The sequence below is a fragment of the Cardiocondyla obscurior genome, linkage group LG15 (genome assembly GCF_019399895.1).
Source record: "Cardiocondyla obscurior isolate alpha-2009 linkage group LG15, Cobs3.1, whole genome shotgun sequence".
Taxonomy (NCBI): Eukaryota; Metazoa; Arthropoda; class Insecta; order Hymenoptera; family Formicidae; genus Cardiocondyla; species Cardiocondyla obscurior.
This window is the reverse complement of record NC_091878.1, coordinates 1-22,659: the sequence shown is the minus strand read 5'-3', so window position 1 is coordinate 22,659 and position 22,659 is coordinate 1. Positions and strand designations below refer to the sequence as shown.

General features: G+C 43.2%; 3 protein-coding genes across 3 annotated transcripts; 1 reads left to right on the top strand and 2 right to left on the bottom strand.

Annotated features, from left to right (window-relative positions):
- Positions 1–54: 54 nt before the first annotated feature.
- On the bottom strand, positions 55–15,536 carry LOC139108585 (ATP-binding cassette sub-family G member 5). The gene is made up of 10 exons (XM_070667008.1): positions 15,395–15,536; positions 14,046–15,240; positions 13,756–13,946; positions 5,159–5,286; positions 4,313–4,578; positions 3,733–3,954; positions 3,345–3,627; positions 1,987–2,492; positions 1,416–1,882; positions 55–1,337 (listed from the first exon to the last, which is right to left on the bottom strand). Exons 4-10 carry the CDS (start codon positions 5,272–5,274, stop codon positions 741–743), a joined length of 2,457 nt encoding a protein of 818 aa, XP_070523109.1. The 5' UTR covers positions 5,275–5,286; positions 13,756–13,946; positions 14,046–15,240; positions 15,395–15,536; the 3' UTR covers positions 55–740.
- LOC139108589 (ATP-binding cassette sub-family G member 5) lies at positions 15,471–18,393 on the top strand. The gene is made up of 5 exons (XM_070667014.1): positions 15,471–15,666; positions 15,956–16,531; positions 16,701–16,923; positions 17,105–17,319; positions 17,479–18,393. The coding sequence occupies exons 1-5, from the start codon at positions 15,471–15,473 to the stop codon at positions 18,144–18,146; spliced, it is 1,878 nt and encodes a 625-aa protein (XP_070523115.1). The 3' UTR covers positions 18,147–18,393.
- A 1,410-nt stretch (positions 18,394–19,803) lies between these two features.
- Positions 19,804–22,653, bottom strand: LOC139108588 (dopamine receptor 1-like). Its single transcript, XM_070667012.1, has 3 exons — positions 22,469–22,653; positions 21,726–22,008; positions 19,804–21,550 (listed from the first exon to the last, which is right to left on the bottom strand). Exons 1-3 carry the CDS (start codon positions 22,486–22,488, stop codon positions 21,266–21,268), a joined length of 588 nt encoding a protein of 195 aa, XP_070523113.1. The 5' UTR covers positions 22,489–22,653; the 3' UTR covers positions 19,804–21,265.
- Between the last annotated feature and the right edge of the window lie 6 nt (positions 22,654–22,659).

The following is a 22,659-nucleotide window of genomic DNA, read 5'->3' as shown; positions in this document are numbered from 1 at the left end:
GAATTTATTATAAATATGCAATTTAGAGATTTTTTTAGAACGGTACAGCTAAAATTATCTGCTGTGTGAGAACGTTTATTTCATATGATTACAACATTATTAGTCAGGACAAAAAATAAAGCGTGTTTATTGTTCATAAACAGTGAGCTCCTATTATAGGATAAAGTAATATTTCGTTAGGCTTTGTACTCCATACTATCTCTCTTGTTAGTCTACTCTGCGAGTCCCTAAAGTATATCCCTTTAAAGAGTCGCAATGGAGTAGACATCGACGTTTACGAGCGCGATGCGGCTTAGCAAAGTAGATTCTGCCAAAATCGAAGATCTACACTAGCTAAAGTTTAATAAAACAAAATAAAATAAAATAAAATAAAAAAATGTAAAAATGACAAGAGGGGACATTCATAAGAACGTTACAAAAACGAATATGATGAGTTGGTACTTTCTGACTGGGATGTGATTTTTAATCTACAATGAAGGATGATATGATATCAACGACGAGTTTTACTTAAGGTGTGAATACACTCAGTGAACGAACAGCGAACGCGAACATTCACAAACAAATCCATCACTACAAAAATAGCACCCCAACGACGCAACATTGCCGAGAAATGTTCGCGGTCGCTGTGTTTTATTCACGATTCGCTTCAAAGGATAAAAAATTCACGAATATCTACGTCAACTTCGTGGCACTTGGACCCTTAGAGAGTAGAGACTTCGCGCTGACGATTCAACGACTTATCAGGGTTTGTTCGGGGCACTTCTCGGCCTCTTCGGAGTGGCATACTTGACACAGAGAAATCCGAAGACGATCAGCCCGGTGACGATAGCCACCCCAGCGCCCAGCCAAAGCTCTCCTCGTACATTTAACTTATCGAGGGCGATCTCGCGAAGAGCTAAAGCACCGTCAGGCGGTTCGCACGCCGCCTGGATGATAATGTCCTGCCGCTGGATCTGCTTGGGCTTGCAGTTCGCCAGCTTCCCAACGCTTTCACTTTTGTGTAGACGCGGCAACAGTAACGATAGCGACCACTGCATTGGGCTAACTTGTTGATACCACGACGGCAGATTATCTAAATGTAAGGTCGCTCCGCCGGCTAGAGTCATCTCGCCCAGTACCACGCCGGCGAAAAGCGCCGCCAAGTAGGTCCACTTGCACACGTGCGCGAGAAAGGTGCAGATGAGATGCTGAAGCATCAGGTACAGCAAACCTACGGCGAGGTAGTTCCACAACGACGTCAGGTTCTCGTCCGGCACGAGGTGCAGCCCCGACATCGCAAACGCCGGCGCTAGGTATATTAGATAGATGACGCCCCACGACGATACGCCGCAGATAAGCTGAAAGTAAAAAAGCGTTTTATTTATACTTTCGACTAAGATAAAAATTGGAATTTTTAACGAGAAATCGAAACCTACCTCTACGAGGATGTACATGAATCTGCCGTACAACCCGTCTCTGATATCTCTCTCCACGTTTGGCCTGTTGCTGGCCACGTCGCACATTGCCAGGAGGCTTAAAGGCCAGAAGGAGATGCCCAAACTAGCGTAATGATAGCCTATTCGATCTCGCAGATGTAGATTCGATTCGCTAGCTATGTCCCAGAAGATTGCACCAAGAAGAACGCTGAGCGACGCGGAAATGACGACCTTCCGCAGCAGTCTCGTTAACGTCCACGGTTGGCTGTAGATGAGCGTCCGCAATAATAGCGCGTAAAATTGCACAAATATATTGGGGCCGGACATCGAAGGCGGAAGTGCGCCGGGTGGTCCAGGATCACTGATCGGAGATAGCCTCGTTCTGGCCAGCTCTGCCAGGTGCTCTATCCTCTGTGAGGATTCCAGCATCGCTTCCGCCGACAAGTCATCTAGGGTTACTAAATCAACTAAAAAAAGAATGAGAGTATATTTATTTCTTCTATATATTACGAAAAAATTATTTAAAATTATTTAAAAAACATTTTATTTTCCAAATAATTACGTTACGTACGATAGTAATCAGACGGGTTCTTAAACGGCGGGCAGGGAAACTCGGCGAGTGCGAAATATGGCAGCATGTCTCTTCTGGGCCCGGAGTACATAATCCGGCCGCCGGACGTGAGCACGACCCTCGACACCATCGTTAGGATCTCGTAAGTGGGTGGGTGTAGGGTCAAGACAACGAGACGTTGGCCGCGGCTGGCCCACTGTCTCAAGTACTCGACCAGAAAGAAGGCGTCGAAAATGTCGAGGCCGTGCGTGGGTCGATCCAAAGCGAGAATATGCGAGTCTTGAAGCAGCCGACAGGCGAGGGCCAGCCGACGAGCCTCGGAGGTTGTCAGGGTGTTGACGAGGCAGTGCTTGGTCGCCTCCAACCCGAGCTCCTGCAGAATAGCCTCGGCCTCGAGCGTGGTCGTGTTGCGGCCACCTCTCAGCAACATGTAGAAACTGAGAGTTTGCTGGGCCGTTAATCCGGGACTCAGGCCACTTTCCGAGGGTAGATAGGCGACGCGGGATCTATTTTCGTTGTAATATTAATAATTAAATTAACTGTTTCAAGAAATACAGCATTTCAAATAAAGATATTAAAATATTCAAGAATAATATTACATTAAACAATCAAAGGCGATTTGTTTGGTCCAGATCATATTTTTTTTATAATTTATAATCAGGGAATTGTTTCATGATTTTTTTATGCATGCTGTTTCTTCTAAAATATACGACGGAACGTAAGATTGTTCGGGTGGTACAGAAAAAAAAAAATTATAGCCTGAGATTAAGTATGGAGCAATAATTAAGTCGGCAATTGAAGCGATAATTGAATAACGAGCATCGCTTGTTATTCACCTTATTATTCGACTCGTAAATTTGTATGCTAATGCATTCGCGCTAGTTACAGCCTGTTTCGTTAATGTCGGTTACCGTTAGCCATCGTTAATTAATCTTCCTATTCTGTTTGGATCATAGCTGATGCTATAATCTAAAAAAAAAAAAAAAAGAAAAAAAAAACCAGGACTCAGTGGACTGAATTGAAGCTGATTCATATTAATGTAATACGGCCATAAATTTCATGTTCAATTATCTCGTTAATCTCATTTCATAATTTTTATTTTATACTCAAACTTGTTGCATAATTTGTAGCGCATCCGAATATCGTTTAACAATTAAAAAAAAAAAAAAAAAAAAAAATATTAACTAAAGCCTTTGTGCTGCAAAGTTTCGTTTTACAATATTCGTTCTGCAAACGATGTGCTTTACGAAGCGAATAACTAGAAACGTTTTTCTCACGAGATAGATATTTATACCAATCGTATAAAAAGTTTAATGGCTCGCTGCAAAAAATTGTGCGTCAAGAAAATCAGAACGCACCTCAGGCTGCGTGCCGATACGGATCTTCCATTCAGTAGAATGTCGCCCCTTTTTATTCGCCTTTTGCCCGCGATCGTCTCAATGATCTGCGTGCCTTCTTTCTCGGTGGTCGCCATAATCGCCAGCACCTCGGCGGCGCCGGCTTCGAGGGTGATACCGCGAAGGAGCGGCAACCCGTCCGAGCCCGAAGCCTCCACGCCACGCAGCTGCAGATGAGGATGCTGCAGACACGGCATAGGTCTCATTGGCAACGCGTAACCTTCCGGCCCCATAATACCGTGTCCTGCAAAAGCAAAGAAAAAAAAAAAAAATTGGAAAAATTTATCACCGACGGTTTTCCGCAAGATTTCAATAAACTAAAGATTCATTAATTTATTAATTCTTTTACCGTGCGGTATATATCCGGGATCGATCGGCGCGATGCTGTGTCGCCGATTGGTTCGTACCGCGGTCTGCAAGAGATTAGCCTCGCTGGCGCTCCTCAGTCTCGGATGTTCCCTCGTGACGGTCAATTGAGAATGCGCTGACTCCCTGGGGACGGCGTGAACGTGCCTGAAATCCGGATCGCTTCTGGCCGAGCGCATGATTGAGGTCGTATGCACCGGAGCACCTGTGCCGAAGCAGAACTTGTAACGCCCCGGCATCGTCGTGCCATTACACGCACGTCAATCGTAATCATCATTAACTTTATCCAGCGATCCAAATTGAATGATAAATTATGAAATAATAATACACATAGCACAAAAAGTTTTCAGCAGATCTTATCGGCGTGTCTAAAGCATTTTCTATCTTCTCTATCTTGCACCTTAAGGTCCGATTGTCTTAACTTTCTGGTAAATTTACTTATCGAGCAATCATACGTCTATCTTTATCTTTCTTTTTAAGTAGATAAAGATAGATACCCTGACGGGTAAATTTGCCAGCAAGTTAGAACGAACGGCCCTTAATAAAATATTATTAGTAGGTACCTGCGTGCGACACACGTCGGCCTTCCTCGCTGGAATCGTAGCCGCTGGATCCGTCGCGATTCCGCGAGCTGGGCGGCAGAACGCGCGGCAGCCCGAACTTCAAGTACGTGTAAGAATTGTTGGCCAACGGGCTCTTGGGTCCGTACCGCGGATGCCGCAGTATGCTTTGCACCGTGGAGTCGCGCAGCTGGAAGTTCCCGTACGGCAGCGGCGACTTCTCGGCGGAGCCGAGCGCGGAGTCCGTGAAGTCGGAGTTGAGGTTTTGCCTGCGAAATCGCGGAAATGCCTTATACTTGACGTGCGTCAACATTCCCCACCGTTTTCTTAATACCCATTCTTCGTATACAGCAAGACGTTTTTAGTTAATTAACCGAGAGGGAAAGAAAGAGAGAAAAAGAGTTAATTAGATGATTAAAATACCCTCGCCCTTCTTTTCTTTTTTTTTTTTTTAATTTTTTATTTTAATTTGACGTATATAAATGTGCGGAAGGCTATTCCGCATTCTTTTGAGCCACAAAAGCGAACTTGAAAAGGGAGAGAAGAGTGGTAAGAGAGAATTTAAATCGATACTCGACGTTTATCAAGCGTCTGTAATCACGTGCGCTTGTTAATATTTCGGGATATAATATATTTCACGCGATAATAATGATACCGTTGATACGACGTATGAAAGTGCACAAGTGTATCGTAAATCAACAAGTTCGATCGCGGCAATTCCTTTCACGTGGCGAGCGGCAAAAAAAGATGACACAGCATTCGCTTTAGCGTTCCGCCTCCGATGAGGCTTAGATTGGACCAACGTACGCGCGGGGATTACACGCTTGCACTTCAAGTACAAGTGTTCACCTGTAAATCGACCATGCGTGGAGATCTTCGCTGGCCGGCGGCTCCAGCCCCCTGGTGGTGTCCAGAGCTCCCGACACAAAGTACCTCCTCTCCAGCTCCCAGGCCTCTGAGCCCATATTTTCCAGTGGCTGCACAGAGATCGCAGATGTAATCGATTAAATTTCCGCGGTTCAAATCCGAGATAACGTAACATCCCTTTTTTATTTTAATTACAACGCCTTGGCGCCGCCGAAGGGAAAAGTCAGAGAAAGGAACGCTCTCCTTCTTCCATCAATTCTCATTAAATCGCTCTCTTCGTTGAACGTAATAAAAAAATAAAATAAAATAAAAGTGCTCTTTAATTTGAAATCACTAGAAACAAATTTTTTATCAATTAGCTAATTCGATCTCGTTTCACCGATTCAATTGCAATGTAATAATTTCCCCGACGTGTTTACTTTTGTTTACAGAATCGATTTACTCCGGCTAGGTGAGTCAGCCCGATGCGTTCCACCGATACTTCGGATTCTTCTCACCGGCAGAAAACTGTAATTCCCTGCCGGCGAACAAAGCGAGAGACGGCCTCCTCGAATTTTATCGCGATGAAGCAAATTGTTCCCGACTGTGCTCGATCGTCCATAAAGAACGGAACGTGCAGACCGCGGAGAATGTACATCTCTCCGCTGGTCCACGGTACGATCACGGCGCGTACCTACTACTTGTTCGCCACCATTGTTAAACGTAAGTACCTGCAAAACTTGAGCGTTCCTTTCCGTACGATTAAGATAATTCCCTGCTTATTCTGTGCCTCGACTATCGCCAGGCAAATTTGCGAATCACCTCCCAAGCATTATTAACTTGCTAAATATCGCGCCGCGATATTCGAGATAAGACGTCGTTAGCGTGTCGGTTTTAAGATCGTAGCCTGCTCCTTGCGCGCGCGAGCGAGCGACCCATTCTTCAGCCTCACGTCTTAAGCTGGGACGGATCACGGTGAGGCCCCGCGGTGGAGATAGTAATCGGCACGTATGCCGGAAATCACCACCTGCGGTAATATCGTAACGCACGTAACAGGACGTCTGTCTAATGACGCGATTATGAAAAGCGGTGCCGCGAAATGTCAGCGAGCTGCCGGGCGGGCCACCAGAGTACAGGCTGTGTAAACCACCGGGGAAAATCGATAAACTTATTGCTTTCCGTATCTCCTCGCCTTCCTCTTAACCGGGATTCTAGATCGCTCTTGCCTTTACGGGCCGCGGGATCTAAATACCCGCCTCGTTTTCTTGCGTAATCCTCTCACACCGACGCGCAACGTAGGCGACGACAAGGCTCGTTATACGCCGTTACGTCATGAACTTTCCCTGTATACAAGGTCTTGTATCCTTAATTCGTTATCTCGGAGTCGCGTAACTTGGAGAATTCTTTTTTTTTTTTATTTCTTTCTCTCCCGCGTCGCAATTAACTTCCGACTTGGCGCGCCATGCGCGAGACGAATACGAAATCGATCAAGCTCGATTTCGAAGCTTTCAATTGCATTTTATTTTATTACGTACTTATCTCCCCTCGCTTATCGCATCGATTTAGCTTCCGTTTTACTTGAAAAGTTTTACAGTAATTTTTTTCCCCCCTCCGCTTAATTACATCCGTGGCTTTCCGCGTTCCGCGTTTGCGGTGCGACGTCGTCGTTTCGCCGAACGGTCGTCGGAAACTTGTCCACCGTTATTAGAGGAGAGACACGCACGTAACGACGGGAAGAACGTTCGCACGGGGATAAATATCATCAGCGTTTATTATTTACGCTGTTATTGCGCCGGCGACATCATGTACGGACGCGCCGAAGGAAAAAATCGGCGGCAGCATCCCGATTAACGGTGGTGCTCGCGGTCTAAAGAATATGCACCTGTTTCATTCCCAATGACACGCTGGCAGCTTTCAATGGCTTTTCGCTAACACGTTGTACCCACGTCGACGCTTCGAAATGGGTTTCTCGAAAGCACTTGTGCCGAAGTAGCAGATATTTCTCGAGGAAACGTCCAGAGCTCGAACGTAAACGGTGAAACGGTCCCTAAGTTTCGACAGCATTTTCACGTTACCGTAAGATCACCCGCGGATATTAGATGCGAGATTAACGCGGGTATACTTTTCCGTCTGCGACTCTGATTACACCTTGATAAAAACCTCTCGGAATAACGACACGGTAAAAAGTAAAAACGGCATTTGCTCTTGCGACACGTACAAGCGTGTATATAGCAGCCAGGTAGTATGATAAATCGCGCCGATAATAAAAGTGCAAAATTACTTTCGGCCAAGGGGATTAACTCGAGATTATCTCGGACGCTGCGAATTAACGATCGGCATTACTTATCGGAGAGTGAGTCTCGGCGCGTCGCTCTAATAAATTTTGAGGCGAGCCGCGTGTACGGAGGAAGCGCCCAAGCCATGCATTTCGCTCGAGTGCAGATGTGCTCCGGATCGGAGGGTGATTAAATTAATCAGGGGTATCTCTTCCTGCCCGTGAGAGAGGATCTGCCTTGCTCACGACGGTGATGTAAATCGGAACGCCGATTATTTCAAACTGCCAGCGAAACACGCGGCAAGAAACGCATAAACCATCTGTCCTCATCGCTCCGGCGCCGCCAACAGGTTTTAATTCGTCTTTATACGTGTCAGTTTACGGTATGCGTTCACGTTTCCGAGTTCTACGGTAGGGCGAAAACGTATCTGGTGCTCGGCGAATACGCGTCGAGTGCCCTTGTGATTCTACATTGTAACTCTGTAAAATTGTTGCTCTATAAATAAGCCGGCCGTAAATCATCACCGAGAAATAAGAAAAAAAAAAAAAAAAAAAAAAAAAAGGAAGAACTGTTTTCTTTTTATTCAGTTGGGTTTATTCTACTGAACCCAATTATATCAAAAGTGCTCGCGTCAAGGAAGTTTATTCTGGGACTAAAACCACCGAGATTTCATCGCCTTACGCGAACTTCAACGTACTTCAGCCTCCAGCCATTCGCTGCCAATCAAATACACGACACTACCGCCTGTAGAATATTTTCTTGTACAATATTCTTGTAACAGGTGCGATTTGTTGGCGCTTATGACGATTTAATATCGCGTCAGCGCAGATGTTACATTTGCGTCGTCCGGACGGAATGCGCAAAATTACATAATCCGCTTCAGCGCTAGCAGATTAGAATCGCGCATCAAATGATACGAGGCGCATTTCTAGTTACCGCAGATGCTAATGGAATGACAGTTTTTTTCCCCCCCCCCCTCCTTTTTTTTTTTCTTTTCTGCTCCCTCGGGCATTCCCGTTAGCGGTGATTCAGCGAGTCCCTTGAAACTGAGCAGGCTCAAACACAAGAATGTACATGCCACGTTCTCCCGTGAGAAAACAGCGAGATTGAAATCGCGCATCATATTTTATCGGAAGAACAAGAGGCGCTCTCGCAAAGCATCAAGCCGCCAGCGCGTTAATTCTTCGACGGGGGGGATTTAAAAAGTTTTTTACGGAATATGAAATCCGTTGTTTTTACCGGTGGACAAGTGTCGGATGAATCCTCGCGGAATGTTATGTCATACAACGCCGCGATGAGCGTTAGATTAATTTACGCCCGTAAAAATAGCCGTGATATCTTCCTCGGTACCGTCGTAACACCGGCGATGTAACACGTGTTCGTCCGGTGAAGTCATCAACGGATCAACGGATCCGTCCGCTGTGAAACTCCTTACGCTATACGTTTGCAGGCAGCTAACATTTTTTTATAACTGACAAGAAATAACGGTATAAACGGTATTATACGTTCGCGAGGCCCAGCGAGCAGTAAGAAGCTCTCTTAATTCTTTTTGCGTTAAGCCCGCATGCGGCCGTCTACCCTTGCTTTTCTTAACTCCCGAAGACTCGTCGAAATGCTTTGCCATCGATGCTGCCGCGAAACATTCTAACGTTGCTAGACTTTTTTATTTAAATAATTTAACTCGAGTGCAAGAACCCAAAATAAATAAAAAAAAAAAAAAAAAAAAAAAAAAAAAAAAAAAAAAAAAAAAAAAGAGTTCTAAACTGCACGACATGTAAAAGACTCGGCCCTTGTTAAATCTGTTACAAATTCGTTTAATAAAGAAATTAGCGCGATATAATTTAACGCGAGAGTAGTAACTTTCATAAGAAAATCATAATTGTAATAAAAAAAAACTTGTGAGTCGATGGGGGATCAATTTATGAGCTGATGGAGAGCGGTCACTTCTCGGGTGTCCCACGGCGCCTCTCGGGGCGGGTCGAAGTCGCGGAGTTTCGGTTCACCTGAGGTCTCCGTGTCGCTGCAACGGGTCGACCCGGCGAGATGTTCCCGCATGAGCGGCACTTAGCCTACCCGCATATGAAAGGAGAGAAGTACCTGCCGGGGTTTACCAGGCACGATTGCGCCGGCGACGTCTAAAATGACAATGGACGGCGGTTCCCGCTGCGCAGTCCTCGGCCTGGTCTCACGGATCGTGCATAGAATGATTTAACCCACGCGTGATTACGGATGCGAGACACCGCGGACTTGGCCAACGCCGCTCATAAAGAACATCTCGGAAAGAATACGGCCGGGGTGTCGCGGCAGGAAATCACTCCGTAATTAACTCGACGTCTCCGCGGGAGATGTTTCGCTACCTCGTCGTCTAACGTCGACTTTGCGACTTCTTTCCGCAAAACTTTGGTTCATCAAAATATCGCGATTCCGCGAAACGGCACACGAATAATTGCGTTTCATATCGGCGGATATGACAGAATTGTGTCGCGCGGCGACACCCCGACGTTCTTTTCAATTTATGTAATACGGCGATTTTTTTCCTTTTTTTTTTTTTTTTTTTTTTGCGGCGACCAATAACCGCCTCTCGCGGAACCCGGTTAACTGTTGATTTGCATATCCCGTTTCTGCAACAGTTGTATCGAGCGACGACCATGCGTTTTCGCGGTATGAATTTGCCATTAAACGCTAGTCTTGTCGTGCTCACCGCGACTTTTTGCCGGCTTTTGCACGCGCGCGCAACTGGATCGTCATTTAATACATAGTACGAGAAGGAAAGTGCGGGGTATAGCCGCAGCGATATATTCGTAAAGGCCGGGCGATGATACGCTCGGAAAAACGGGCCTGCTGCATGCAGCTATTGCGCGCAGCTGAGCATGTCGAAAGCAAGCGGAAAGTGACGTCTAATATCTTGCCGGACATATATACGTCCCCGTGGCGCGATACCTGGAAAAATCGCGGTCGCGTGATCGCTTTTGCGGCGCGATCGCAAATTCGCATCGCGAATTCTGCACCCGCGGTCACGGTGCTTAAATGCGATTCAAGAGGCAAGCGGCTGAAAATGGAAAGATTTGCTCGGGGTTGAAGATACACGCGAGGAGATTCCTCCTTCCGAATAATGCAAGTCAAATCTTTTAATTTAACACCCAACGACGCACCATTTTATTCCAAGCTGCATTTTAATTTCAATTTAATTTGGGCACACGAAAAAAAGAAAAAAACAAACGATTGTTTAATAAGCCGTAAAAGAAGTGGAAGTCAAGTTCGATTTCCTCTCAAGCTGCGTGGGCTACTTAGACTCCAATTAATTTTTTTTTTTCCTCCCTTCTTGCGTGACATCGATGGATCCGCGTTTTACGTCAGGCGAGTGAAAATTGGTAGCTATATAACCGCGGAATGTCTTTGCTTATTTAGAAGTCTCTCAGCTCTTAGCGAGCGGAAACAATATCTCGATTTCGTGATCTCCAGAATCTACTGTGAGACTATCCCACGCACTGATTTCTATAGCTATGTTTGTACGCCAGTGAACCGTGCACCCGTGTCCGTGTGTCTAAATAAAACACCACCATGGCTTGGATCATTGCAGTGTTACATGCCATAATTACCCGCACACGCAACGCGCGGTTGGAAACCGCGATGGAAAGTTGACCGAAAACCGTCCTGCCGACCCATATAATGCGCACATTTCAAACGATCCGCCGTGCGCGCTCATAGCTAATTACCTCGATTAAACGGCAGTGATCTCGCGATTACGCGGCTTTAGGAAAAGAGAACGCGTACGTGAATCTCGGTTTTTATCTGTACCTAATAAAAGAAACCGGCCACGAGCGAGCGAATCGGCGAGAAGAGAACCGTTTAACCACGCACGGCGAGAAGAAGTTAACTATAAAAATCATGCGATTTCGAAAACAGAAGCCCGAGAAGACGACCGAAGGAGAAGATGCGTCCAGATAAAAGTACCTTTACACCGCTGGTAACATTAACTAACGCGCGTATTATTAGTCAAATAGAAAGTATTTTCGTAGACCGCTCGACAAATAACGCGCCACGCTCAATCATAACAAAATTAGACAGCGGCTGAATGCCGACAGTACTTTTACTACTTCGTTATAGGCGATGATGGGCATTATCGTGCGGTGGAGAACTTGAGAAGAATACAGGATATAAGCGAGGTCAGCTGTTTGATTTTTTTTTCGTTCCTTTTTTTTTATGTATATATTAAATTCCAATCGCTGGACCCGTTCCGTCCTCCCTTTCTGCCTCGCGAGCGAAAGAGAGGACGGCAGGGTGGATGATCCAATTGAAATTGCAAATCACTTGGCAAGTACCGTGCGAGAAAGCGTCGAAAAGTGCTCCTATGCGCTCGTTAAAGTTTCCCCGGCGTGACTCCATGATTTCGCCGATACGGCCGGCCGTCGCGCGCGCCGTTAATGAAAATCGCGGCGGTAATACACGATATACCCCGACGTATAATCCGCCGTGTCCGATCAAAGTGAACGGATTGACGAGAATTGAACCCCCTCACCTTTTCGCCAAGCAATCGCCAGAGACGGCTTTTGCATACGCCGGTAAAACGCGCGATTGAAATAACGGACCCCGCGCGCGGAACGCTTTTGCTTTTTATTGAAAGAAATGAAAGGAAATATGTGTCTTGAGAAATGTGGACAAGGATATTTCACATCTTTACAATTAGAGAAAGAGAGAGGGAGATACGGAGAAGGTCAAGTTGTACAAAGCCGGACTTTGTACTTTGGACCGAAGTCGGATTGGATTGACGGAAGTTCAACGCGGCGAAGATGCTATTAAGTAATTTAATTGATTTAAACGCTTAAAAAAAAAATAAATAAATAAAAATAAAAGTGGTACGTTACGAAATTCTCGCCGATGGAAGATCGGAAGAAGATTCCGATTCTGAGATCTAGGCCAAACGGATATCCGGCGGTTCTGGTATATTTCTTTCTACTGCTGAAATAGATAGCACTCGAACGGATGGATTATCATTATCAATATACCTTTTCCAACGAGATCCGAGGATGAAAGTTTTCGAGCAACGTGCCAGGCTCTAATTATATACAAAATCGTACGCTCCCAACGTTTGTAAACTAATTAAATGATAATCCACTTACTCAGAAAAGTAAAACGTTGCTCTATCACGTAATATACGAATAGAAATAGTAGTTTCACGCGCACATGATAGAAAACTACGCTACCGCAAGTTTTAAGTATGACGAAATTCAGCACAATGAGCTGCGTCGTTTTGCAACACAAAGTATTTTCTCGTCGCGATAAAAATCAAAATAGTTTTATTAAGACTTCTTTTAATAGTATAAAGCTATAAAGATTGAAATGTATGTACAATTGACTCGCACGATCGTATTTTCGAAGATTGCTTGTCGGTAGGCTACGCGTTTCTTCCTAGTGCAAAAAAAAAAAAAAAAAATGCATATGGAACATTTCGACAGCTGTATGCGAGCTTTTAGTTCACGGTTCAACGACAGGGAACCTGATTTTGCATAATAAGAAAGACTTGCCGGTACGGTGAAAGCAACAGGTGATTAAAAATTCCGTCGTGTGGTAGGTACTTTTTCGAAGGTGATTGTTCCGGTTCGTAGATCCCGACGAATTTTAGAATTAATGCATTTGCGTTTCCTTAAACGTTGCGACATTTTCTAGCATGCTGTATAATCGGAAACACGCTGACGAGAGATTCTCGCCACGTGCAAATACCTCCATCTTTAACTAATTATACCGTTACTCCGAAAAGAATGCGGACGCAAAATTTCGAATGTAAAATAAAGATATTTTTGCACGGCACAGAAAACTTCTCGACAAATTCCTGTACAATTAAATATCAAAGAAAAGGAAATCTAAGAAAAGATAAAAGGAACGCCGAAGACTCATTAAATTAAATTACCTTGAAAATTATTAGAAAGGAAAAAAATGAGAAAAATAAAACTACTCATTTACATTAATTTCAATTATTTAACTTAAAATCAATGTGAAGATTGTCCGTTTTAATAAGAAACTAAATTTCAATCCCTAGACTCTAACAATCAGCTAAAGATAAAAAAAGCCACCAATTTTATTTTCATTCCGTGGAAGAGTATAACCCCGCGAAGTTTACTCGGCGTCGTGGATGGATAGGCTTTTGTGAGCTCGTGAAAAATCGCGGAACAAGGGGAAGGCTGAGCGTTCGCAGAAAAAAAAAAAAAAAAAAAAAAAAAAAAAAAGGAAAAGAGCGAAAGAAAGAGAGAGAGAGAGAGAGAGAGAGAGAGAGACCAAAGGGAGAAGACGCCGTGCCGCGCTCTGATCTTAGTGACAATGACTCACCGGCTATGTATTTCGCGCTGGGCCTTCAACCTTGGAAGCTGGTCGAGTCACGACGACGACGCTGCTACCTCCTCTCCATTCCGGTTCGTCGTCCTCCTGCGCCGCGATCGCCGGCCGATCGCCGACTCGTCGCACTTCGCGTGACAGAGAAAAGGGATGCGCTTCCCTTGCGTGCGCGACGGCGCGTCCACCTTCGAGGATAAAAAAGAAAAAAAAAAAAAAAATTAGCCTTTCTGTCCCGGTCAACTTGTCGGTGCCACGATGTCGTCTTTGCTGTGGTCGAGGCTCACCCGGGATATCTTCCTCGGCTCGCGATCAAAGCGAAGCGGCAGATATCGCGCGACTCGCCGGAGTCCTGTCCGAACGCTGGCCGCCACCGCTGACGGGGGAGCCTACCGAGGGCCCCCACGAGTTTTCCCTCTCCGAAGGTCCTCACCGGTATTACCCCACCAACGAGTTTGCATTGGCGTCAACTCCCTGGGCCCGCGGGATAACTCGGACCCATCCAGCGTGGATCATGAGCGTTTTTCTCAACTCGCTTCTTGCACTCGACGACTTTCTTGTGCGCTCTCTGCTTTGTTTTATGCGCGGCGAGATGCATTTGAATTATTGACGGTTGTTCTTTAATTTTTTTTTCTTTTTAAGTAAAGGTATTACTTAAGGATGTAATTTAGATAAAACAAAACGCAAAAAAAGTTTACGTATTTCGTCAACCTTTTTCTTTCTACGGTATTTATCCGGTTAGTTAAAGAAATGTTTTACACGCCGCGTGGTATCTTATATTCGCAGAAATTGTGCGTATATTTTATAGTAACGGTGCGATTAATTAAATTTTAGATAATTTCTTTCAAGTTTACTTTAAGAGTGGAAATCGTATTTTTTTTATTTAATTTCTAATGCGCTTTATGTTTAAGTATAAGTTAATTGCGGTTTGATGTTTGATCAAAGTCGCACGCCCGTGTGCAAAAAAGCGACATAATTTTACAGTACATGACAGATCACGGCACTCGAATCGGCGTTGAAACGCGGGCTGCTTACGCCGATGGTCTCCGCTCGGGGTCGGTCCCCCTCTCGCCGGGTCCACGTCGGAGAAGACATTCACCTCGAGGAGAGCCAACTCCCCGCCAGCTAGGTATCGTTACCTGTGGTTACGAGGTTTCTCGCGCTCCCAGCCTCGCTCGAGCGAGTCACTTTTGCGCGGTGGTCAGTGTGCGCTGCAATCCGCGTCGCGCACCAGCACGCTCTTGTATTTAACGTACGTTTATCGGTTGCCGTCCGGACTATCACATTTTGCGGAGGTGCGTGAAGCAACGTGCGTGCGAAAGGTTTTTTTTTTTTAAGAAAAAAGTGTCGCGCGCCTCCGATTCGCGTGTCCTCGAGCTCTGGATCAAACGCGCGATAAATGGATGGATGATTGAATGGATTAACAAGTTCGATGACAGCGCCTTGATGTTCCTTTGAATGTTACTCATTATTTCCAACATCCTGCGAAAAACATTTTTTTAACGACACTAATATTGCGATACCGACTATTGTAATTAAATTGAAATAATTATTATCCGAGGTAAATTTAGATTTCGAGATAAAATAGTGAAAGAAAATGAAAAACATGTGTTGCATTCTGGTGAAGATAACTTACATTTTTTTTGCAGGATTTCGTGGGTATTACTTGGGGAATGTAATCGTGAGTACCGAATGTAGCAACAACTCTCAAGATGATTCCGTCCGATTGCGTTCTGGACATATCCAACGTGTTTCATTCCACCTCGGTGGTGATCGAAGGAACCTGCCTCAATAAATCCGAGCCTACCGCGGTACTTAGAGATGTATCAGCCCGCGTTCACGGAGGTGAGGTCTTGGCTATTCTAGGATCAAAGGGCTCTGGCAAACGAGCGCTTCTCGATGTTATCGGTAAATAATACCAATTATTCCTTTTATACTCAGCTGTTTTATAAAACTGCAAAAAAAAAAAAAAAAATATATATATATATATATAGTTTATAAATAAGCATTTAAATTTAATTAAACTTTACTATAGAAATAATTCTTTTCCTTATTATATACCATATTTTACACCGCTTCGTAATAAGAAAAAAATTTCTGATTAAATTTTATCAAAGATGAATAAAAATCAATGTGAAAGAAAGCGTTTAAATTTCAACATTAATATAAAATAACTTGTAATTGAAATTTTTACCAGCTGGAAGAGCGGAGGGTGAGACGAGGGGGCGAATTACTCTGAACGGCAACCTGTTGACGCCGGAGTTATTTCGGCGTCACGGCGGCTATGTGGCTCACAGGTGTCACCTGCTGCCAAGCCTCACTGTCCGCCAGACCCTGATGTACGCCACGTGGCTCGCCAACTTGAACAATCGCGAGGCCCGGGTACGACAGACCCTTGCTGACCTAGCGCTTTCGCAAGTCGCCAACCGGTCGGTGAACGATCTCACCAGACCGGAATATCGTCGTCTAATGCTAGGTGTGCAGCTCGCCAAGGACCCGATTTTATTGCTACTGGACGAACCGACTTGGGACACCGATCCTCTCAACACGTATCTCATCGTCTCAATGCTATGGTCATACGCAACCAGACGCGGCTCCATCGTTGTTCTTACCATGGAAACACCTAGGTCCGATGTATTGCCCTTCGTCAGCCGCGTGACATTATTATGTCTGGGCGCAGTGGTCTATTCAGGACCCACTAGAAGTATGCTGGATTATTTCACTTACATTGGTTTTCCATGCCCGGAACTGGAGAATCCCTTAATGTATTACCGTAAGCATCTGCAAAAAAATATTATTTAATGCTGTAATAATTTTTTTCATTTTTCAAGAAAATTCTTAGTGTCCTAAAAAAATTATTAATTAAAAAATAACCAAAATAGCAAAATTTTTTTAATAAGATTAATTACGAGTTTAATACTTATAATTTATTATTTTACCAGTATGTCTTTCGACCGTCGATCGCCGCTCTAAAGATCGTTTTCTGGAATCGAATCAGCAGATATCGGTCCTGGTCGAAAAGTTCAAAGTAGATGGAGTACTTTATATGAAGGAAGGGCCGCAGGTGCCGCACAGCATGAAAGATACAGCTCTTGGCATCATGCATAAGGGTTTAGGACGCGGGATCAAACCTGGATGCTTTTCGACTCTTCTGGCACTATATTTGTAAATTTTCCAAATTACAATCATTAATATTATATTATTTTTAATTAAAATTTAATTAAGATTCAACTAGATATAAATTCTTTAGCTAATAAAGAATTGTCTTAAAAATTATTTCTTTGACAATTATAGTAAAAAAAAAGTTAGGTTGTTTTATTAATTATTTTTATATTGTTACATTTAGACGAAGTATGGCGTCTACTTTTTCGTTCAATAAGATCGGCCTGGGACATTTTGCCGCTCGCCTGCTGTTACTTCCATTCGTGGTTGCTTTAATGAGCATACTCTACTCTCATTCAAGTCCCGTTCAATCAAGAATTTTTTTGCAAACTGGTGGCTTGATTTTCAACGTTTTAACGTTGTTTTATGTAGCCGGGATAGCCGCAACATCGCTTTTGTGTAAGTTGTAAGACAGTTTAATAAATAAAACGTATTATTTATATATCATTTATATATCAAGCTTAAAAATATTCAAAGAATATTTAATTCTGAGCTCTTCACTTACCCAATTTTTTTTTTTTTTTTTACAACAGTATAATTACGTAAATGTTGTTGTAGTTCCAGGTTTCCGCACAAGATATTATCAAGAGAAACGAGAGGGCCTCTATGGTGGCGCAATGTTCCTGACCGCGTATACCATGCTAAGTCTTCCATTGAGCTTTATATCAACACTAATAACGATTGGAATTCTGGTCCCTATTTTAGAATTAGACCTAACCTCATGGGCGTATGCTTCCGGCATTCTCTGGTCCAGTTACGTAGCGGCCGAACAAGTGACGGTAGCCGTGCTTATGATAATCGGCAGACCAGTAATTGGTGCCATCACGGTGCTGTACATGACACTGTTATCTCTGGTGGTTGCATCGGGTGCAATTCGTAGCCTGAAAAATTTGCCCTATTGGTTAGCGATGGTGACAACTGCTTTGCCAACCAGATATGCATCTCTAGCGCTAAACCAGCTCGTTGTAGATACTCCCATCCTCTCCAATCTACCCTACAATGAGAGCTTTACCTGTCCTGGCATACCCGAGCTTTGCAGATATCCTGACGGTAAAACTTACCTAATAGAACGCTTTACCAGAGAGGGCGAAAACATTTCCGAAGTATTAAATGTAGATCTAAATTTGTTAATTTCTCTAGCGTTCGCTGTTGGTCTCATCATATTAAATAGCGTCTTATACTTATTGCCACTACCTGCCAGAATAAAAGCAAAATTCAGGGAATAAATTGTTAATATGTTAGATCCATATTTAATTTAACCATTATGTATGAATAATAACATTCATTAAATTTAATTTAAACTTTTAGAACCATTTTTCAAAAGCCGTACATATTTGTTAAATAAATTAGTAGTATTTTTATTTTATAAAGCATTTACCGTATAATTAAACGAACTTTGTAAATTATTTATTATAATCAGTGTAATAATTACTAAATCATAATAATTGTATCATACAGTGATTGTTAAAATATATATTTCTTTTTTATCATAAATATATTTACCTATTTTCTTTACCTATCATTTTATTTTTCCATGTAATTCAACTTTGTTTTAATTATTCATAATATCAATTATAATGTCATCAATGTTCATAACCCCAAAATCGCTTTCTCCGCTACCTCGATTTGTCGGTGACGTCTCGTAGCTGATTTTATCGGAACTAAAAAAGATTTTATTATTTGATTGGTATATGGGCCTGTCGCCAACGAGTGCTGTTTCCGCCAATTTCGCAGCAACCATTATAAAAGAGGCGTGACCACGAAATTGGCGGTAACGTGGCTCTCTCTGTGTTACGAACTTACTACTTCTATTCACTAATACCTTCCGAGCATTGACGGACGATTTCGAAGACTAGAAGCCGTGAAACTCCGAGACGAATTTGCCATCTTATTTATTTTTCAGACGGTCGAAGATTTTAATAGTGCACCTAAACGATAAATCAAACATTATATTAAAATAAAATAAAACTAAATAAGGTAAAATACTACAAAATAAAAAGAAAATTAATTACATTAAATTATATATATTTCGAAATAATATTTACTTTAAATTTCTCAGTCACTTATTTAAGCACAGTATTAATTTTTTATTTAATTGTAATTAAAGATAAATTATTTATTCAAGTGTTAAAGTTCTTTTTAATAATATTAGGCATTACAAATGAAAAAATCACTAACCTGCATCGCGGAAAAAAAAAGACAATAATGAATTCAATTTGATCTAACACGGCTTTTTGATGATAAAAAATTATACCCCTAGCTATAAAAATCATTGATATAAATACTATTTTAATACTTACTTTCTTTTCCATAACTCGGCTGGCATATCGAAACCGGATGAAAGAGGTAACGAATAAAAGTCATAATTCAGATACTCTCGTCGAAGTCTTAATCTAATATATTTACAGAGAACGGTCATTCAAATATATCAGTAATATACATCAACATTGCGCACCGATCCTGCCAGCTAAAGAGTTCCACAACGCGATTTTTGCGGTACGTGACATGTGACAATCTCTCTCTTTCTCTCGTTTCCTCTCACACCGGATCGTAACGCGTTTTTTATCGTAGATATACACGTACCAAGGAAGCTCGACGAATCCTCGCGAACGCCAAACTGGCTCTCGCTTCCTTCCATTCGGATATGTGATGCAGAATTGAATTGAGATTCGACGGGTGCTTAACACCAATTTTGTATACATTTGCAATGAGCCCGCCCACACGATATCTCGTATCACCACGAATATATCCCCCGCCGTATATTTCTCTCTCTTTCTCTCGCCCCCGTCAAATAGAAAAATAATTAAATGGCTATTTACAGGATGGTAAATGAATTTTTATAGTTCCACGGCGCGGCATGTCGCGCACGCCGCTGCTCTGATCTATTGCTATTAAGTTTTCATTTTTTTTTTTTTCTTTTTTTCTTTTTTATAATATTTCCAATGATGTTTCGATAGACGTTACTATTTAGAAACATTAGTATTTTTTAGTAACATCCAACTTTTAACATCGTAGATCGGCTATCAACATTGCTCCATTAAAGAGATTGCTTCACGAGATTAATATCCTAAGCGCTACACTTGGATTTTTCTATTAATCGACAAATCCAATTCTATCTGTCGTCGTACTGCTTAAAAAAAAAGGAATAAAAAAAATTAATAATAAAAGGAAACAATTCTACAATCGGTGGATTATGTCTTCGGGATATGTTTCAAAGTGGCTTTTGGTGATTGTCTTAATTACATAATTGATGTTTTTGCGAAATATCGCGCTTACATGGTTCAACTCCACAGTTTTTTCACTCCTTTAATGTAAAAAAAAAAACAAAAACCAAAAAAAAAAAAATCTTAATTATACGAACAATGAGTTACAATAAAAATGTTGCAAAAAACTTTGAAGAAACTCGCGCACCACTTTGTAGTTATCATCGATTAATCACAATTAAATGACGACGACTGTGGAAGCGAAGATACGGCGTATCGAAGTGCTCATTTTAATATCCAACGAACGTTTTGGTTCGCGCTGCTCCTGAATTTAAGATATTGCTTCTCTAGAATCCGACATCAAGGAGGAATACGAGCAACGCGTTTGTCTGTTGGCCCAACGGAATCCTTGGGCCAAGCCAACGACAGGCTAACTAGAACATTGATCAATATTACATGTGAGGAGAGATTCGGTAATGTGGTTGAGAGATATTATCAACGTCCTCAGTTATGCTTATCTTACGCGAGCGGCTGTATCGCGAGAACACAACGTCGTCGCAACTGTAGCAGCGGTCCTCCTTTGAGCAGGTGGAAGCGGTTTGGCGTTCAAACCTTCGCGGATGCAAATACTAAACTGTAACGCGCGAGAGTAAACTCCGCTTGTTGGTGCAAGCGGTGCCGTATGCTGATTTTATGTACACTGGCGCAAGTTCGTATAAAACAATAATAATAAGCGATTGTTCCACTAGAAATCGTGCAATCTGTCATGGATTGCACCGCGATGGCGATTACGTCACTGCGAACTTGAAAAAAATTTAAAAACAGCAAAACGAAGATTATAAATCTAAACGGGACTGTAAATAAAAAAAAAAAAAAAAAAAAGGGAAGATGTTTCGTGATCGATGTCGTCCTCCGCAGAAAATCTTTCCTGCCGTGAAACCTGTTCTAATTCGCGCGTTAACGTCGTTATCCCTCGTCGGACGATAGTTGGATCTCTCCCAGGTCCTCCATCGCTAATTCTCCGTCAAGATCGGCGAGTACGTGTGCGACGCGACCGCAATGATTTCGGAAGCAAGCAGCAAGAGCGAGATCCAGGAGAGAAATCGTTTAATATGACCGAGAAGTCAAGAAGAGCCGCTCATTTATATGGCACTGACGATGGTGTCGCGATGCCGTTGAGCCATGACGCCGACCTGGCAGCTGTCCGCGCTTGACCTCGGACTTATGTTGCACTCGACCATGGAGCCGTTTCGTTTCTGCACCACCACCGAACGGAACTCGCCGACTTCACTGGTCGACGGCTGATTGCCTCTTGCTCGCGCCCCTTTCGTGAGAATCCTCTTGAACGCCTCTCGGAACTCAGTGTTAAAGATGCTGTAGATTATCGGGTTGAAGGCCGAGTTACTGTAGCCGAACCACGTGAGAACCTGTTCAGGGAACAAATAATTAATCACACTTTTCTCTGATTAAAGGGTGCAAGAATTACCCGAGTGGAAATTTATCTAGATAATCTGATTTTGCAGCTAGTAGTTAGATCGCGCAGATTAAATATATTTCTTAAACAAACGACTTGAGGATGCGGCGCGCGGGAAGAAGTTGCACCTGGAACGCTCGGTGAGATATGCAAGTTTTGCAGTAGGCTGCGACGATGTTGACGCAGAAGAAGGGTACCCAGCATACCAGGAACACGCCCATGATTACGCCGACAGTGATCGCGGCTTTGTGGTCAGATACGTGGTAAGGGCTGGTTGGCTTCGTCTTCGTCTGCGGCTTCGGTGGCTTGCAGCGACTGCTCTTCGAGCGAAAACTCTTGGCCATGGAGGTATCCGGCAGCTTCGTCACCGCTCGGATGCTCTTGACGTGCTTCTGCGCGTAGCAATAGAGCCTGAAGAAAAAGACGTTCTTTAATTTGTGAAATGGAACTCGTTTGATTCATCATTGTCACAGAGTGCACTTTACTGTCATAGCGAAATGAAGATGTATTGGTTGTACGTTGAAGAAAAAGCGGTGAAAAACGGTGGACGCATATTGGAAATTCATCAGTATTCAATGTGTCGTTTCTCTAAACAAATTTGTGTTTCGGGGTGTCGCGCGTGCAATTTACTTTTTATCAAGTTTTCAACAATAATGTTTTTTTTTTTTTTCCTCCCCGAGCGCGTCGTTTTTACTTTCAGATTTATTCGCATACCGCATTTTATCGTAGCTAGTCATGCTTTATAAAATCGACACCGCGCCGCGTCACTGCGAAGATTACAGCAAATGATTGTGGCAAAAGAGCGAAAGTAAAAAGTTAAATTCGCCTTCGGATAGTTAACGGTGGACGCCGGCAAGCGGAGTTAGCTTACCTGCAATAAATTCCCAGCATCACGACGCAGGGCACGTAGAAAGATATGCAAGAAGATACTACCGCATAAGTAGGTGTAATGTCTAGGGCACACGTAGGGTGCTCCTGTAAGGGCAGAAGACGAGTAATCAATTAACGGTGAATCGGCGAGGATTACGCAAACTGCCTCAAACGTGTACGGCGGGGTAAAAC

Coding starts and splice junctions, on each gene's coding strand:
- LOC139108585 (XM_070667008.1), bottom strand. CDS start 5,274: ATGGGCTCAGAGGCCTGGGAGCTGGAGAGGAGGTACTTTGTGTCGGGA. Junction 3,955..4,312: donor CCGACGTGTGTCGCACGCAG/GTACCTACTAAT, acceptor GCTTCGGCACAG/GTGCTCCGGTGCATACGACC. Junction 3,628..3,732: donor TCCCGGATATATACCGCACG/GTAAAAGAATTA, acceptor TTGCTTTTGCAG/GACACGGTATTATGGGGCCG.
- LOC139108589 (XM_070667014.1), top strand. CDS start 15,471: ATGATTCCGTCCGATTGCGTTCTGGACATATCCAACGTGTTTCATTCC. Junction 16,924..17,104: donor ACTCTTCTGGCACTATATTT/GTAAATTTTCCA, acceptor TGTTACATTTAG/ACGAAGTATGGCGTCTACTT. Junction 17,320..17,478: donor AGCCGCAACATCGCTTTTGT/GTAAGTTGTAAG, acceptor ATGTTGTTGTAG/TTCCAGGTTTCCGCACAAGA.
- LOC139108588 (XM_070667012.1), bottom strand. CDS start 22,488: ATGCTGGGAATTTATTGCAG. Junction 22,009..22,468: donor ATGCTGGGAATTTATTGCAG/GTAAGCTAACTC, acceptor CTTTTTCTTCAG/GCTCTATTGCTACGCGCAGA. Junction 21,551..21,725: donor TATCTCACCGAGCGTTCCAG/GTGCAACTTCTT, acceptor TTCCCTGAACAG/GTTCTCACGTGGTTCGGCTA.